The 16,550-nt window shown below is 46.1% G+C and overlaps 1 protein-coding gene across 6 annotated transcripts in view; it reads right to left on the bottom strand.

Moving 5' to 3' along the window:
* Window positions 1-16,550, bottom strand: part of DIP2C (disco interacting protein 2 homolog C) — a 354,106-nt gene that overhangs the window by 175,262 nt on the left and 162,294 nt on the right. For 3 of the 6 annotated variants that reach the window (XM_033852296.2, XM_033852297.2, XM_073801492.1), the window contains exons 2-3: window positions 8,729-8,800; window positions 6,978-7,145 (exon numbers count right to left, since the gene is read on the bottom strand). In XM_033852296.2, coding sequence (XP_033708187.1) covers window positions 6,978-7,145; window positions 8,729-8,800 — 240 coding nt within the window. Of the gene's footprint in view, window positions 1-6,977; window positions 7,146-8,728; window positions 8,801-12,449; window positions 12,564-16,550 lie in introns of all 6 variants that reach the window. The other 3 variants (XM_033852298.2, XM_033852299.2, XM_073801491.1) reach the window with 2 other exon arrangements.

Below are 16,550 nucleotides of genomic sequence, written 5' to 3' on the forward strand. Positions count from 1 at the left end.
GGTAGTATAACCCATGGCCCATGACCCACAGTAAGAGGAGCTGATCACATGCTGCTGCTGGGATGGGCTCCCTCCTGGTAAGGCTAATCACGAATAATTAGTAAAACACATAATTACAACACAGTACTCAGCACTGCTGAGGTCTCACATTCAGGCACGATTGAAAACTAGCTCAAAGGAAAGCCACAAGATGACCAGTGTGTCTACGACACAAGGTGAGGCATCCCAAGGAAGGTGGGTGGGGTAACTGTCCAGAAACACACAACGCAAGGGGGATAAAAAATTCTCCTCAGGCAAAAATGAGACAGAGATCAAGACTGGATCTCTTCTCCGACAAACATCTATTAAGCACCACTAGCTTCAGATCCCACACAAATTGAGAGGAAATGCACTGGGGACACCGCCATGCTCTGGAGCTGGAGCCCCATCTGCTGCCATCACGATCTGACCCTGAGCCTCAGTTTCCCATCTTTAGGCAGGACTGATAGGAACAGCCAACGCTTTACAGCAGTGTAAGCACTTTATATTTACTAATTTATTAACATAGGCATATGACATAAGTTTCTGCCATTTCACTGAGAGAAAATGCAGGCCCAGAACTGGGTCTTGAACTCAAGCAGTCTGTGCCACTCTCACTAGTGCCCTTCCATTTGTGATGGGCATCCTTTCCTGGTGCTCCTGGGTACCTGCTGTCACTCAGAGCCCAAGCAGAGGCCAGGCCCTTGAAGCGGAGGCTACGTGCTGTTCAGTGCTGCACTCCAGGTGCAATGATCACTGGTTACATGGACCAAGTCCAGCTGGTACTTTGAATCCATGGAGAGGTATTTTTGTGATCTCACCACAAAACTACTGTTCAAGAGCATTCTTATAAAGAGAGATGGAAACTCCTACAATTCCAGACTGCTGCCCAGGAACAAACTCAGAGCAGGTGAAAACTGCTGAGGTTGTGTGACATGAAGGTGTGCACACATCGATCCTTGCTTGGGACAGGGGCAGGTTAAGAGCCCAGAGAAGGCAATGACTGACTCGCTGTCTGCCTCTGGCCAAGTGCTGCCCCTGGCTCACAGGAGGGTCTCAGGAAGCACTGCTGAACCAGTAAGTGAAATTTTCAAGGCTCGTGCAGAGTGCTGCAACTCATCAATTCATATACTACAATCTCAGAGAGCTTTTGTTTCCTCTAGAATTGCCACAGGACTGTAAATAAAACTCCTCATCAGAGGAAGAAGACCAGAGGTGCATAAGAGGAAAAGAGGAAACAAAAGGACAGCACAGGAGAGAGCAAAACACACCTCGTCCCGCTGCTGAGCGTGCGCCTTCCTGGGCCCTCACACTTCTGCACATGGCACCCCACCTCTCCACTCCCTCAAACACCTCCATCCCCTGGGACTCCTCTCTTCCCCACCCTACACTTTATCCTCAAGGTTAGAAAGGTCACCAGGCTTAGCGCCCAGCCCTGCCCGGGCGCCTTCACAGTCACACGCCACCTGCAGCTCCCAACACCCTCTCTGCCACCAGGGCCACTAGAGCCCGGAATGTCAGTCTCTCTCTTCAATCCAAGCAGGGCTCTGACTGGTTCATGTCTCTACACCCTGTGGACCACAGAACCGAGCTCTAAGCTCCTTCCCTGACTGCCAACCTCCCTCCACCACACCCTCCTCGCCAGCCACCTCCCACTCGTGCCTCCAGGTTCCTGTCACACACAAACACTCTTCCCAAGTTTTTGCCCTGTCCTATCGCTATTCACTCCTCCAAATGCTTTTTTTCCCATCCATATGTAAAAACTTTGTTTAAGCCCAAGGGAGAGAAAGCAGAGAAATAAGCCATTTTTATTAGAACTTCAATTACTTCTAACACATGTTTAAGAAAGGTTCCCCCAAACTAACATAATATTGTAAATCAACTTTACTTCAATAAAAAAAGAAAGGTTCCCCAAAGAAAATCCTAACAATATAGTTCTGGCACCTAAACAACCCACCAATTTCAGATTATTAAATAAATGCAGATATTTCATTAACGCTATGGTAAAGTAGATAATAGAAATCACAATAATCCTCCTATTAACCTAAGAATAAGGCCCACAGGGGCTGGTCCATTCACCCAGACACAATGGTGCACTACAGGCCAGAAGACCTGCAGTATAGACACCTGCCAGAAAAAGTATTTCTAAATTCAGACAGTAAGGGAAATACACTGAAAAACCTTGGTTTTCAACATATTTTTAAAAGAAATCATGAAGGATGTGTACGAGATAACCTGCATAAAAAAGTATATAAGATTTAAAACAAACATCTTGATTCAAATTCTGGTCTTATTTTTACTAATTGCGTAATGGGACAAATCGCGCAGCCTCTGAACCTCGGTTCCCACATGTGTTGGGGTGCAGCCATGGACACATTAATACAGGAGTGACTGCTACTCCCAGGACCCTCACCGTGACCCAAGGCTCTCTGCTCCCTGCACACAGCATTCGTGGATCTCAGGGTCCCTCGACCTCACCGGGCACCCAAAGGGCTCTCACTTAAGTGAAAACATGCTTTAGGCAGTTGGTAAAACTGACAAGGATTTTTCCATATTTCAAGTTTGTACAAAAACAATTTTTGAATTGTCCCATTCTCTTCTAGCACCTAATTATACTTTCCTTCACACAACAGCACTTATTTCTAACGTAAGTACCATCAAGGAGTTTGCCAGAAAATAAACAGGACAACTGTAGTACAGGTGAGAAATTTACTACATTCACTTCATACTGACGCAAATGAGAACAGCACAAAAGAGACAGAAATCTCACCATCAGCACTGTAACATCTCCCTGACCATGCTGACCATGCTGACCATGCTGGCCTGATTCTTACATTACTGTCCCTCTTGTGTCTACCTTACCCTCCATTCGCATGAAGCCTTGCAATAAATCAGTATAAATTTGCTAACCATTTTCCTATTCATGTTTGAATTTTCGTAGGGACTCATGCCTGGAAAAGTACAGATGACCTGGAGTTCAGGGTTTCACAAGAGCCCCTACCATCATGCATCTGTGTCTCATCCCCACATCCCAGCACTTGGCTTTGCTCAGCAGGGAAGTTCGGAGGCAATGAGAGTATATGGTCAGGATCAGGGCTTCGGATTTCTGCGTTTTCCTTATAGATTGTCCACAAAAACCCATATGAGCCAGACCCAAAGTAGACACCACTCTCCCTGCTCCATGCCCAGCTCCACCTTCCGTAGAGTCTCAGCTGTTCCCTGTTAACTACTGGTGTCTGGGGGAGGAACCTGATTGGTTCATGCCACCAAAAAGAAGAAGAAACCCATCAATAATCACCAGCTGTGTGTGATAAAATAAGAATACTACTTAGACAACTGAGAGTAGCAAGCTGTGTATCAAGATCATGACCAGGGCTTACCTAGGATACAGGTCATTTACCTGTAGGTGATGAAAGTTCATTTCCTGTAGCAACTCAGTCTGGAAAGAATTCATGCTAAGTCGCAGGCCACCCTGATTTAACTACTCATATTTCTCTTTTTCTGGCATTTAACTTTGCAGGCTACACCCCATCCATCATGAACAGATGGCATGGCCGAAGAAGTCCCCTAGGACCAGCTCTGTGTCCCTACAACCCAGGTCAGACAGGCAACACACTGCTGTGCCCAGGGAAGTGAGGGCTGCATTTTGGGAGACAAACTCTGTGGCAGGATGAAAATATAGACCAAACTGTGCACCTGGCACCAGAGAAGCAGAGCAGTTGTTAATGTGAAGAAGCAGAACCGATCAACCACAGCAGTGCCAGTAAGCTTCATTTTCTGGAGAATATAAAACACAACGGCCTGTCCTAACCCCAGGGATCAGGCAAGAAATCCTTGTCGAAGTGACACTGCACTGAGCTTTAAAAGATGCACAGGTACAGGCAGAGGGCACAAGCACGTACAGAATGCCTCACATGCAGTGTGACATCGGATGTAGGCTGGAGGAGGTGAAGAGAGGTCAGGCTGCTATCCGTGAAGCCCTTCTGATGCAGACGAGTCTGCACTCCGGGTGGGGCCGTCTGCCTTCTCCAAAAGAGCAAAAGTGGACAATAAACTCGCCCTAACCAAGAGAGGCTCCTCTCTGAGTAGGCTGTTCACGTGGATCCCACAGCCGATCCCCAGCGAGCAGGAAGGAAACAGACAGACTTGCCCTCTGGTCACGGTAGCCGAATTCACCAAGATTTTCACAACTACACAGTCACAGTAAGTCCTTGTAACTGAGCACAAGACGCTTGCTGTTGGAGGAGAGGCGAGATGGGCCTGGAGAAGACTGGATCTATATAAATCACTCACCACTCAGAAACATTTGATGCCAATCACGTGGAAAGTAATATTTAGCCAATACATGCATCATGAGAATAGAGGGACTATTTGGTCAAGGAAAGTTTCACTATTTATGGTAATGTTGGAATGTTACTACCTCACATCACCATGGCCTTGTCATGAAAGCAGTGAAGACTCATATAGAAGCTAACACCACGTGATTAAGATACCCCTGGAGAGAGTGGTAGAGAGTGGATTTTATCTTCTATTTTCATAAATTTTATCAGGTTCAGAGACTAATGAAAAATATATAGTTTCAAAGACTAATGAAAAACTGCAAGACAACTAGAACCAAGTAAGTTCTCCTGAATAATATTTTCTCTTTGATAATGATTTTCAATATATTCTGACCCCTTACTTCATTAAATACATAATTTTCTTTTTTCTTTCTAGCTCTGGCACACTTTCCCTCATCCAGCTTTAGGTGAGCATTCAACACTGTGCTCCCTGAAAACAGCGTATCTTTGACTGGGTTCCCCAGTCACTCACTTCTGTGCAGAGAAGAAAATCAGGAAAAAGCCTGCTTTCCCAGCACTTTGCCTCGGATGGGGTAATGCTTGGGAGCTCAGACTAGGGTGCTCAGCTGTTGCTGAAAGCTGTGGAAGCCATCCTAATTCATAATCGTGTGTCCCAAACAAATCTCCAAAGTATATTTGAAATATCTTTAGAATACTTTCTAGAGAAGTCTTTAAACAATTTTTTTTAATATATAAATTTATTTATTTATTTATGGCTGCATTGGGTCTTCGTTGCTGTGCGCAGGCTTTCTCTAGCTGTGTTGAATGGGGGTTACTCTTCGTTGCGGTGCGCAGGCTTCTCATTGCCGTGGCTTCTCTTGTTGTGGAGCGTGGGCTCTAGAGCACAGGCTCAGTAGTTGTGCTGCACGGGCTTAGTTGCTCTGTGGCATGTGGGATCTTCCTGGGCCAGAGCTCGAACCCATGTCCCCTGCATTGGCAGGTGGATTCTTAACCACTGCGCCACCATGGAAGTCCCTCTAGAGAAGTCTTAACTTTTTCTCTGATAAATAAAAATAATGTTAAAAAAAAAAAAGAAGTAAAGTTCATCAAAACACAAACTACTTTTAGAAAAGTGTATGGCAGGATAAGGGTAACTAAAAAGGAAAACAAGATATTTCTCATAAAGATCCTACACCAGGGCTTCCCTGGTGGCGCAGTGGTTGAGAGTCTGCCTGCCGATGCAAGGGACATGGGTTCGTGCCCCGGTCCGGGAAGATCCCACATGCCGCGGAGCGGCTAGGCCCGTGAGCCATGGCCGCTGAGCCTGCGCATCCGGAGCCTGTGCTCCGCAACAGGAGAGGCCACAACAGTGAGAGGCCTGCGTACCGCAAAAAAAAAAAAAAAAAGATCCTACACCAAAAGAATCATGTCTAAGACTGACCTAGTCAAGAAAGAATTCTCTGATTTAGATCCACGTGCTCTCCTTACTGCTTCCCAGAGACAGTCTTATACGTGTGACCATTCATCCGGGGCAACTTCTCAGAAATACAGATCAGCAATAAGAACTGCAAAACTACCTGGGCATCTGGTCGCCCAATCCCAGCATCATGGGTGAACCTGCCTTCTCCTTCCCAGTGGGAATGGCGTGGCCACAAGGGCCAGGGAGCAGTGTTCCCAAGCAGCTCTCACAGCCTCACACATCCGCAGGTGCAGCAGTGAAGCATACAGAAATTGCGACGGGGCCCCTGCAGCTAATGCCCAACTCCACCACCCGCCTACCACCGCTCCGCTCTTCCCCACACAGACAGGCATCACGCCCGTCAGCAGGCCGGCATGGAGAGGAGGGCAGAGCCACAGCGGAGAGACCCGGCTGGGTTCCCTCCTCTAAGATCCTGGGGGTCAACTGTGACATAACAGCTTAGTGTCTGTACCTGATTCTCAAACAATGCCTTTTATTTGAGGTAAAACCCTGAAGCTTATAAATGCTTATTCCTTATTGTACTAAAAGGCGCACTGAACTCATCTTTTTGGGCTTCTTATATTCAAAATATTGCTCACTAAAATAATTTTGACCTCTGAATAGGATCACGACCTCTAAGAATACACTCTATGATTAACTGGTTCAATTTTTCAATTTCAAAACTCCATAACTGCCCTCTGGAGATAGGAATACCACGGAGCTACAGACCTTACTCCCTGAAGCAGATCTCAGAGGTCAGGATTCATTAGAGTTCATCCTTCACCCAGGTCTCTGGCTATGAGACAAAGTTTAGCAGAATATCAACAATTTTAGGAAGAACTGTATGATCTGTCATGCATTCTTCTTTCTTAAGTGTTTTGTAAGTGGTGCTCCAAATGCAAAACTATGGTTGTAAAAACCGAGTATTATATTTTAATAGAAAACACTCAAAAACTGGGCCCTGAGTCAGCAGGATGATCATGGTCCGGGGTCTGTGACAAGCTCTTTGCCCAAGGAGCACTGTGGCCTCGATAAGTCGCACAAGTTCAAATGGAGAACAGGGGCTCAGAAACAGGACCTCCTATGTTCCCCCAAGGCTGAGCCCTCACTTCTGTTTAGAAAGGCATCAGGTGGACAGTCCATTGCAAACGTGCCCTGCCGTGGGGTGTGTGTGTGTGTGTGTCTCTCTCTCTCTCTCTCTCTCAGTTAAGTGCGCTCACCGAAACGAAAGTAAAACAGTGGCCGGTTTCCTGCGGTGCTGGCCGCCCGCTCTCTGACCGCGGCGTCTCGGATGTCACACACCCCGATGTTGCCAGCCTGCAGCATTCTTCTCGGGGCTCCTTCACTGTGCTGCAGTCTACACCGGACCACGGCAGCTCCATTCGCTGCTGTAACAAGTTGAAAAAAAACTAATTAATTCAAACTTTAGTTTTTTTTAAATTTGTTACAGCACCGAGCAGAGCGGCCGACCCCATGCAGAACAGCATAAAGAACATCAAAGGGACCACGCCACACAGGGCCACCCTCAGCGCTCAGCAACACGGGTCAGCCACGTTCCTGGCACTGTCACAGCTCCAGAGCCATCTTCTGGGAAGGTGCAGAACTGCTTCTGTTTCACTTTTGTTTGGTAAGGCACGGACAATAAAATCTAGCAACCCAAAGGGCCTACAGTCTCCCCGCCAGCCTTCCTCCAAGACCAGGAGGGGCCAAGTGCAGACAGGAATTCATCACAACAGCTCTGCTGGAGCACGAGAGGAGGAAAGAGGGGAGACCACATCTAGTCGTCTGCCCACGTGTGCTCTGAAGTCTCTCACACATGGGGTCAGCTAGACAACACACTTATGTTCCATCCACTCAGACAGCGCAGAGCTTCTTCCTTTTACAGACTAGACAGCAGGAAAACCCAGGCCGTCAGCTAAGGCAGGCCCACGCAGCCGGTCCATCTTTATGTTAACTCTCTTAAGTACCGAGAAAAGAAAGAAATCACACACAACCAAACAAAGCTAAAAAAGCAGCAGAAACTCAACACACAAGTTAAGTGTCCTGGAATGTGAGCCACAGGTGGGGACACTCCTTCTGCGCCCACAGCACCGGAGGCTGTGTCACAGCCCGGAGAGCCGGTGGGCCTGCGCTGGGCCTGCACATGCAGACTTGAACCTCTTCTAGCAGAAGCGGCTCAGCAGAGCTTCACATTTGTTCCAACACTGAACACTGGAGAGTCTATTTCTGTTGCTGTCCTTCCTCCTGGAGGACTTGTGTTAGCTTTAAGCCATTCCTAATGCCCAGAAAATTCTCAAGGTTGCCCTTGGGCTGAACTGAGCTTACATCAGAACGGAGTGTTACAACTGCAGCCCAGTATCATCTTCCTTTCCCTGAAATGTACAGAACCCAGCTTGAGGACAGAAATTCTACACACTTGCACACGTGCAAACGCTGGAATTAAACAGGATTTGTACTTGGGGAAGAATCCATTATGTTGACAATCACGTTTCAAGAAACAACCAACCTTTACAATTTTATAATACCAGGCAGGATGTTACACCATTTTTCTAGATTTCTAGATTGGCCCTCCACCCCGCACCAATGACGTCAACGAAAACCTTGGATTAATTTAAACCATTATCAATAAATTTAACTTACTAAGACAAAAGTCATGTTTAAACCATAAATGCTCTCATATTTTTTATGACTGTAGCCATTTTAAAGTAATCAAACATATTACTGCAGCTCTATGAATAAAATACCTATTAAATTTATTAGGCACATTTATAGAAAAGTCGTATGTATCTTCTAAATTCACAAAATATCCTGCAATCACACAAAGGAGTAGGATGTGCCTAGTGCCACCTCAATGGCGTGATCTGCATGCAGACTGGGGACTGAGGGAGGACTTGTGCTCAGCTGTTCTCTCGCGTGTTACAGTTAACTCTTAAAATGGGATGCTTTATGCTACTCATCAAGGTTTACGTACTCGGAGGCTGGGGCAGGTAGGCTCCAATCAATTTCGATCTCTTCTTTTCATATCCTTTTTGTGTGATGTCACCTGTAAGAGAAGGAAAGGGAAGTTCAGAATGCTTTCACAGGTAGAGCTGAACACTCAACTGTGAAGACACAGTCACATCTGTGTGTGTCTTCTATTTCCTTATAATTATAATTTAAGAAGAAAGCACTTCATATCATTCACCTTGACATTTCCTCTGCTCACAAATAAATACTCATTTAAGTTATATAAAATCCTTCACTACGCGCACACATGCTTGTCCCTGGCCCCTTCTCACAAGGTTTTGGGTCTGATGGGGTCCAGAATTAGATTCTTGCAATCTTATTCACATCTGTGGGGCAGGAAACCTCCCCGATCTACACGGCTCTCATTAACTCAATCAACAATGGATTCTGCAGGTGTCTACCCCAGTGAGAGCTGGCCAAAACCACCACTGATTAGCATCTTCCTCCATTAATGAGACTTTTTTTCTTATCAGGCGTGTCGGTCCCAAGGACTATACTTACTGCTAGCGTATTTTTGAAAATAAGTGTCTAAGATGAAATGAAACAGTAGATAAAACAAAGCAAGAGAACATAGGACCTATGGAATCCAAAATATATGAGAAAGAAGCTTATCAATAAAACAGGAATTAAATTGCTGATGCCAGAGATTCAAGAGCCATTGCTAGGCTGGCATTTTCCCCAAGTGCCAAGTACCTGGGACAAATAACCTTTATGACGTGCAACAGCCTTTCCCAATTACAAGCTCGAATGTACCCAAAATGCTGATTTGTGCCCTTGAATTTTTCTGAAACTGTTAATTTTTTTCCTAATATTCTGACCAAGCCATCATTCCTAAAAGAGCTAAACACTAAAGTTTCAATAAAAATACAGCAAACAAATGAAAAGTTATAATGAGTCACACACAAGTTGCTAAGTCCGCTTTTCCTGGTGGTGGTGCTCGCTACATTTGATCAAACCAGAGGGCACCCTGACCCAACCAGCTCACAGCTCACTGCAGTCTTGTCCAGCCCACGAAACACATGACTAGTTTATGCACATGGAGCTGTAAACAACATAAATAAATGAAAACACAGCCCGCTATTGACTATTGAGCATTTTTGGTGCTAAAACACACTGACCGCTCTTTGAAGACAATAAAACTACGAGAAAGCTATTTTTTGTGCTAATTGTGCTGCTGCTCAGCATTTTATAAACTCAAAACTAGTTTGCTCCCTGAGGGGTTGCCTAGAGGAAAACAGAAGCACCAGACAGGGAAAGGAGCACGTGTGTGGGGGGTGTGTTGGTGGGAAAAGCACATACTGGCCTGTTGGGAGGCCACCTGAGCACAGGGTAGACACCTACTGTTTACCGGGTGTTTCCCTCCAGTGCTCTCCCTTTCCCAGCCAACCCCACAGCTGCTCTGCACAGTCCTGCCATCAAATCCTAGCCTGATGAACGAGCCCCGTCCAGCTTGTTCTTCACCCAAAGTTCAGCTTAAGTTTTGAGGAGGAGATCAAGATGGCAGAGCAGGAAGATGTGGAGCTCACCTCCCCCCATGAACAAATCTAAACTACATCTACATGTGGAACAATTCTCACTGAAAACTAACTGGAGACTGGCAGAAAGACTCCTGTACAACTGGGGCTATAAGAAAGAGCCACATGGAATAGGGTAGGAAGAGAAGTGATCTGGTCAGGAGCTGTGCCCCACGGAGGGGACTCAGAGGAAGAGGGAGATCACAGGAGCAGAGATCTGCCCTGGGGAGTGAGCGGTTTGGCCACAGATCAGGCTCCCTGGTCCTGGGGTCTGACACAGTGAAGATGAGTGCCCTTGGCTGGTTGGAGGGCCCATGGACTAACGGGAGGGCTGTGGGAAGCCTGGGCTCCACGGTGAGGAGTGTGCACGCCGGCTTGCTCCCATGCAGGGTGGAGCGAGGGCTGCTCCAGCAGCTGCTGGTTTCCCATAGCCTCAGCCAAGCGACCGCTCCAGTCCCGCTTGCTTCATGATGGGGAGAGGGCCCAGCTGTGAGACTCAGAGCAGCTCAGACCCAAAGCAGCGACTGAGTGGGGTGGCGGCAACCACTAGCAGCGCTTACACAGGTGGCGAGTCAGAAGCAGCCCTGACCTCTGTCAGTGGCCAAACCCCCCAACCCCGCTGAGAGCCCACACAGGCACCTCTTGCTTCAGCACTGCTGGGGCGACGCGACTGGTGCAGGGAGCGTGGAAAACATACACTTAAAGGGAATGGAGCCGGCTTGGAACTGACCCTCAGGGCTTCTGCTCCAGCAACTTGGGACCTGGCCCGGCCCCAACAGGATGTTGATGCCATCGAGCAGAGGGGAAGCCCAGCTCACACCTGGCTGCAGCCCTCACCCCTCCATCTTCAGCCCCTCCTCCTAAAAGTTGAGAGCTGCCAGCACACCCTGGGGGTAAGACATGACTTGTGCTCACAACAGATAATGAAGCAAAAATAAACAAGTTACCAGATAAAGAATTCAAAGCATTAGTAATAAGGATGCTAACTAAACTTGGGAAAGGAATAGATGAACATGGTGAGAATTTTAGTAAGAAACTAGAAAATATTTTTTTAAAAAAGAACCAGTCAGAATTGAAGAATACAATAAGTGAAATGAAAAACACACTAGAAGGAAAGAAAAGCAGATTAGGTGATAGTGAAGAACACATAAGTCATCTGGAAGATAGAATAATGGAAATCACACAAGAAGAACAGTAAAAAGAAAAGCAAATTTAAAAATGAGAACAGTTTAAACAATCTCTGGGACAACATCAAGCACACTAACAACCACATTATGAGGTTCCAGAAGGAGAGATAGAGAAGAGGGTAAAAATGTATTTGATGAAGTTATGGCTGAAAACTTTACAAACCTAAAGAAGGAAACAGATATCCAGGTACAGGAAGCACTGAGAGTCCCATCCCAAACAAGATGAACTCAAAGAGACCCACATCAAGGCATATCATAATTAAAATGGCAAAAGTTACAGATAGAGGATTCTAATGGCAGCAAGAGAGAAACAAAGAGTCTCATTCAAGGGAACCCCCATAAGGCTATCAGCTGATTTTTCAGCAGAAATATTGCAGGCTAGAAGGGAGTGGCATGATACATTTAAAGTGCTGAAAGGTAAAAACCTGCAACCTAGGATACTCTACCCAGCAAGGTTACCATTCAGAATTGAAGAAGAGATAAAGAACTTCTCAGACAAGCAAAAACTAGAAGACTTCATCAATACTGAAGCTACCCTAAAAGGAATGTTACAGGGTCTTCTCTAAGTGGAAAAGAAAAGGCTACAACAAGAAGAATCTATAGGAAAAGAAAAACCCCACTAGTAAAGGCAGACATACAGTAAAGGCTGAGGATCAACCATTTAAGCTAGTCGAAATATTAAAAGACAAAGTTCAGCTCAAGTTCTAAAAATTTCTCAGATGAACATTTAAGTATTGTGGGGGGGGGGTCCCTCCCTTGAAGCCAACCTCAAAGGACACTCACTATTCACTCTCATTTTAAATGTGGTCTTACTTTGGAAAGCTCCAGCTGTTAAGATCCTGGCCTAAAGGAACACAGGCGCTTTCCGCGTGAAGCCACAGCTCCTCTTTAAAGGGGAGATGTTAATGTCGGCCTCACAGGGGCGTCCACTCAGGTTCCTGACCCCACAGACTCAGGAAGGCTGGGTGGGAGGCGGAGTCAGTACCTCCACGCAGGTGTTCTATTTCAGCTCCACTACTAAATCATGCCACTAAGCAGTCAGCTCGGAGAACCTCCAGATATGACTCAGAAATCCCAGGCTGCTATCATCTTTCGAAACCTAGAAGAGGGAAAGGGAGACGCTATTTATTGAATAACTTCCACACCCCACGAATTTTATCTAAATCACAGGTTGGAAAACTACAAATCCAGCCTGTGGGCTGTTTCTGGAAATGAAGTTTTACCAGCACACAGCCATACTCCCTGGCAAGCACCACAACACACAGCGTGCAGCCTGCATAGCCAGAAGTATTAACTACACGGCCCTGTCCTATGCGTCCTAAATAATCTCTTTTAATCCTTATAACAACTGATGTTACAGGTAAGAAATCGAGGTGCAAATAATGGTTATGTTTCTTGCCCAGGCCCCCAGATCTATGAAGAAAACCACCTCTGTCCAAGTCCAGAACTTTTCCCATGAAAGCCACACCTAGAGTCTCCACTCGAGCCTCCACTCTGTGACCACTGGTCAGCATTCTTGCCACCGGATGTCCTGTCCAGCTCTCCGCCTGATCCGGACGCCCTCCTCAGGGACAACCTCTCACCCCACTGCCTGTTTCCATGCCCCCAGCCCCTGCCCTGTCTCAGTGACATCCCAGCCTTGAGCTCTGGCCACACAGATTCCTGCACAAGTCTCATGAGGCCTCAGATGACTGCTTACAGTCTGTTTTTGTAACACATACGAGTGGCTTATCTTCAAAGCCGGGCTGTGACACCTTCACGGGTCAGTGTCCTACAGAACCGAGTATGACCCCTCTGTTTTACAGACCAGGACTATGTATTGATGGAGTTAATCACAAATGAGCAGCAGACACCAACATACAGAACGACTTCAAATAAGCGACTGGACAGATGCTGCATTCATAATCAGGGAAAGTGCCTGGTGATTATTTAACTGTTTAGTGGCCATGTGGGGAAAGGACAGAGGGAAATCGATGATTATTCCATTATTCAAGTGTGTGAAACACCAGCCTGGCTCATGTGTTACGTAAAGGATCCAGCGTCTGCGGCAGGAGCAGGTTCCTCAGGCGTCCCAAGCATCAGGGCTAAAATGTCCTCGCTGCGTTTCCTTTTCCACGCAGAAAGTCCAGTTATTTTTAACTCTGGAGCTACTTTAGCATCTGGTAGACTGAGGTCCAAAAGACTATCTATGTCAAACTCACTGCAAATTTATATAAGTAGGGCGATCTTGTGTTCTGAAGCAACCAATGAGGATAATATAGTAAGACAGATAAGAGAGGCAGATGAATGGAGATAGAAAGAATAAATTGAAAGGATAGATAGACGACTGATAGAAGGAAGGAAGATAGATGAAAGATGGGTAGGAAAGACAGAAGCTGGCTAGCTTTACACACAACTCCATCCACCCAGAGCCCCTCCTTCGTTTCTGCCTGAGGTTGACCTACAATCAGTGCCATGGTATCGCCATGGAAACACAGTGTTTCTCTTCACTTTACATCCATTCAGGCTAAAGCTGGATGCTTTAGCATCCAACTTTGGCTGCTCCTCCCCTCTGCTCCTCACTTTGGATCTGTAATGAGCACACAGTCTTCAGGATGAAACTCTGTAAACTCAATGCAGAAAGGCTATGAGAGAGAGGAACCCTACTCCACATCACATTTCTAAGCAAGACTTTATTAAAACCTATCAATCTATAAAGACTATTCCATGGTTTACAAGGAAACACGTAGATCACTTCGCCCATGCTGCATTTACATTTTGCTCCTTGAAAAGGCGCAAACAGTTGCTGATGTTAAAGGACATGGACCACAGGATCCCTTGCTTGAGAATTTCCCATACAAAATTCCAAAGAGTGTATTTTCCATGCTTTGATACTCAAGACACCCATCTAACTCTCCTTTCATTTTAGGAATAAGAATGTATGACAGAAAAGTAAACACATAAATCGTTTGTAACTTCAGTGAAGAGAAAATAAAAGTGATTTTTTGAGACACTTTCTACTTTATCAAAAACGTTATTTATATTATTATTCTTGGACAAAGAAGCTCCATAAGACCAAGAATTACAACAGTAGAAATTAAAGTTCTCATGTGTTCTGTAACAAAGGAAAGAGAGATTTACAGCCAAGTCATAAATTTGAACTGAAAATGCAAGTCAAGTAAAGCCCCCAATGTACGGTTGAATCTCACTAAGACAGAGACCATTCTCCCCCCCGCCCCGCCCCCACCCTGGGAAGAATTCTTTTTCTTACTCATATTGTAGTCCAGAGTTTCCAGGCAAACCCTGAGTCTTAGAAAAGCGAAGGAAAAAACAGCCTAGGAAATGCAAGAAGGGAGGTGATACTGCAGCTCCTCTCTTTTTCCATCCTGGCCTCATTCTGGCAAACTTGGACCCCACAGGAATTTGCAGAGCCCTGTGGGTGTTGGGTCAGAATAGGACAACCCGTAGAGCCAGGAATACCCCCAAGAGGGGAGTGTGTGCCCCAGAGCCACCTCCACAGCTGGGTAAGCGCCGAGTAAACAGACCAGCCTAACAGGGATGGTTTCCATTCTTGGTGTCAGGAGTTTATTATTTAATGCTGGAACGAATGCTTTATATAACAAAGCAATCATTTCCATGTTTGGAATTTTATGGCTGTCAGGAACCTTCAGAACGCCTCTCTCCTAAGCCGCTGGCTTTATAAGGCTTAGGGAGCACCCTTGACGGCCTTCTCCCTCCCACCCAGCTGCTGGAGGCACATTTGTCATCTCTGTGGGAAGCTTTTCTTTTCTGCAGAGAGACTGTGCTGTCCTGGCAAGAACCCACCTGTCCAGGGGAGTAGAAGCAGGCAGACCGGGAACCTCTCCTCGCCCTGAACACAAACCATACATCAGCTAACTTCTCTGGTCTCATCTTTCTCAGTGATAAAATATTGGTAATAACACCTATCACCTTCCACCGTAGTTGAAAAGATCAAATACACAGAACGTGAAACGTCTCAGAAAGCATGAAATAGGGAAGAAAACATAGTTTAAAAACCCAGCAAGTACTCATGTGGTACCTACTACACATGCAAACTTGTGAAGGACACTACCAGGCTCCCAGGCGCGGCACCTGCTCCGAGTTGGGTGGGAAGAATTCCATGCTGGGCGAGCCAGCCAGCAGTACATGCGAAGAGCAGGATGGCTCCAGGGGACGGAGGCCGAAGGCAGCAGATGACAGAGTATCAGAAACCCCGAGGAAACTTGAAATCCCAACCTCTTAGGCATCCACGCGCTTCTCTTTTATCCCCGCCACAGTAACTGGACCTGGGGTGCCATCAGCTCTCCCTGTGTCGACCACACAGCGGCTCGCAGCTCTGGATCTCAGTCCCCAGCGCCCGCCCGCTCCCCACCCACTGACCTACCACTAGGAGGGTGGTGAGACCATGGGGCCTCGTCCTCGGAGCCTGGCGAAGGCTGCTCCGGGACTGCGCGCAAACCCATCAGCAGCACCTTCACGTCCTTCCAGAGCCTGGGCCCACATCTCGAGATGTCACATCACTTCCCAATTACTGTGTTTTCCTTTGTTACTATCTTACGACTGGATTTATCGCTCTTTCATTTTTCTCAGGTTTATGCCATATTTCCAATGTAAAATTTAGAAATTTGAGTTCTATAAGGATATTTTAAGTAAGGTAATCAGGATAAATATAAACTCTCCTCTAGGATTATAAAATCACCAACGCTTATTCAAATGCTCAGGATGATGGAAAAAAACTCTCAACATGATTGGGATTTGTACGTTTATGGGAATAACCATAAAGTTCCTCAAAACATTTAGTTAATGGCATGACCAGAAAGAAAAATATATATTTTAAATATGGACTATGTTGAAATCTTAACTCTAGCCAGTAAGGTCCGGATGTTACCACTTAACTTTGACACTTGTCAGAGTCAGGAAGGGTGAGTGCAGGTCTACAAACACAGGGGCACTCCCAGTTCCAGCATCTTTTCATCCTCTTACAGTCTTCCACAGAACAGAAGTTTTCATCTTGATGAAGTCCAATTTATCCATTTTTCATCTTAGGGACTGTGCTTTTAGTTTCAATCTAAGAACTCTTTGCCTC

Source organism: Tursiops truncatus, chromosome 2 (assembly GCF_011762595.2).
Source record: "Tursiops truncatus isolate mTurTru1 chromosome 2, mTurTru1.mat.Y, whole genome shotgun sequence".
NCBI lineage: Eukaryota > Metazoa > Chordata > Mammalia > Artiodactyla > Delphinidae > Tursiops > Tursiops truncatus.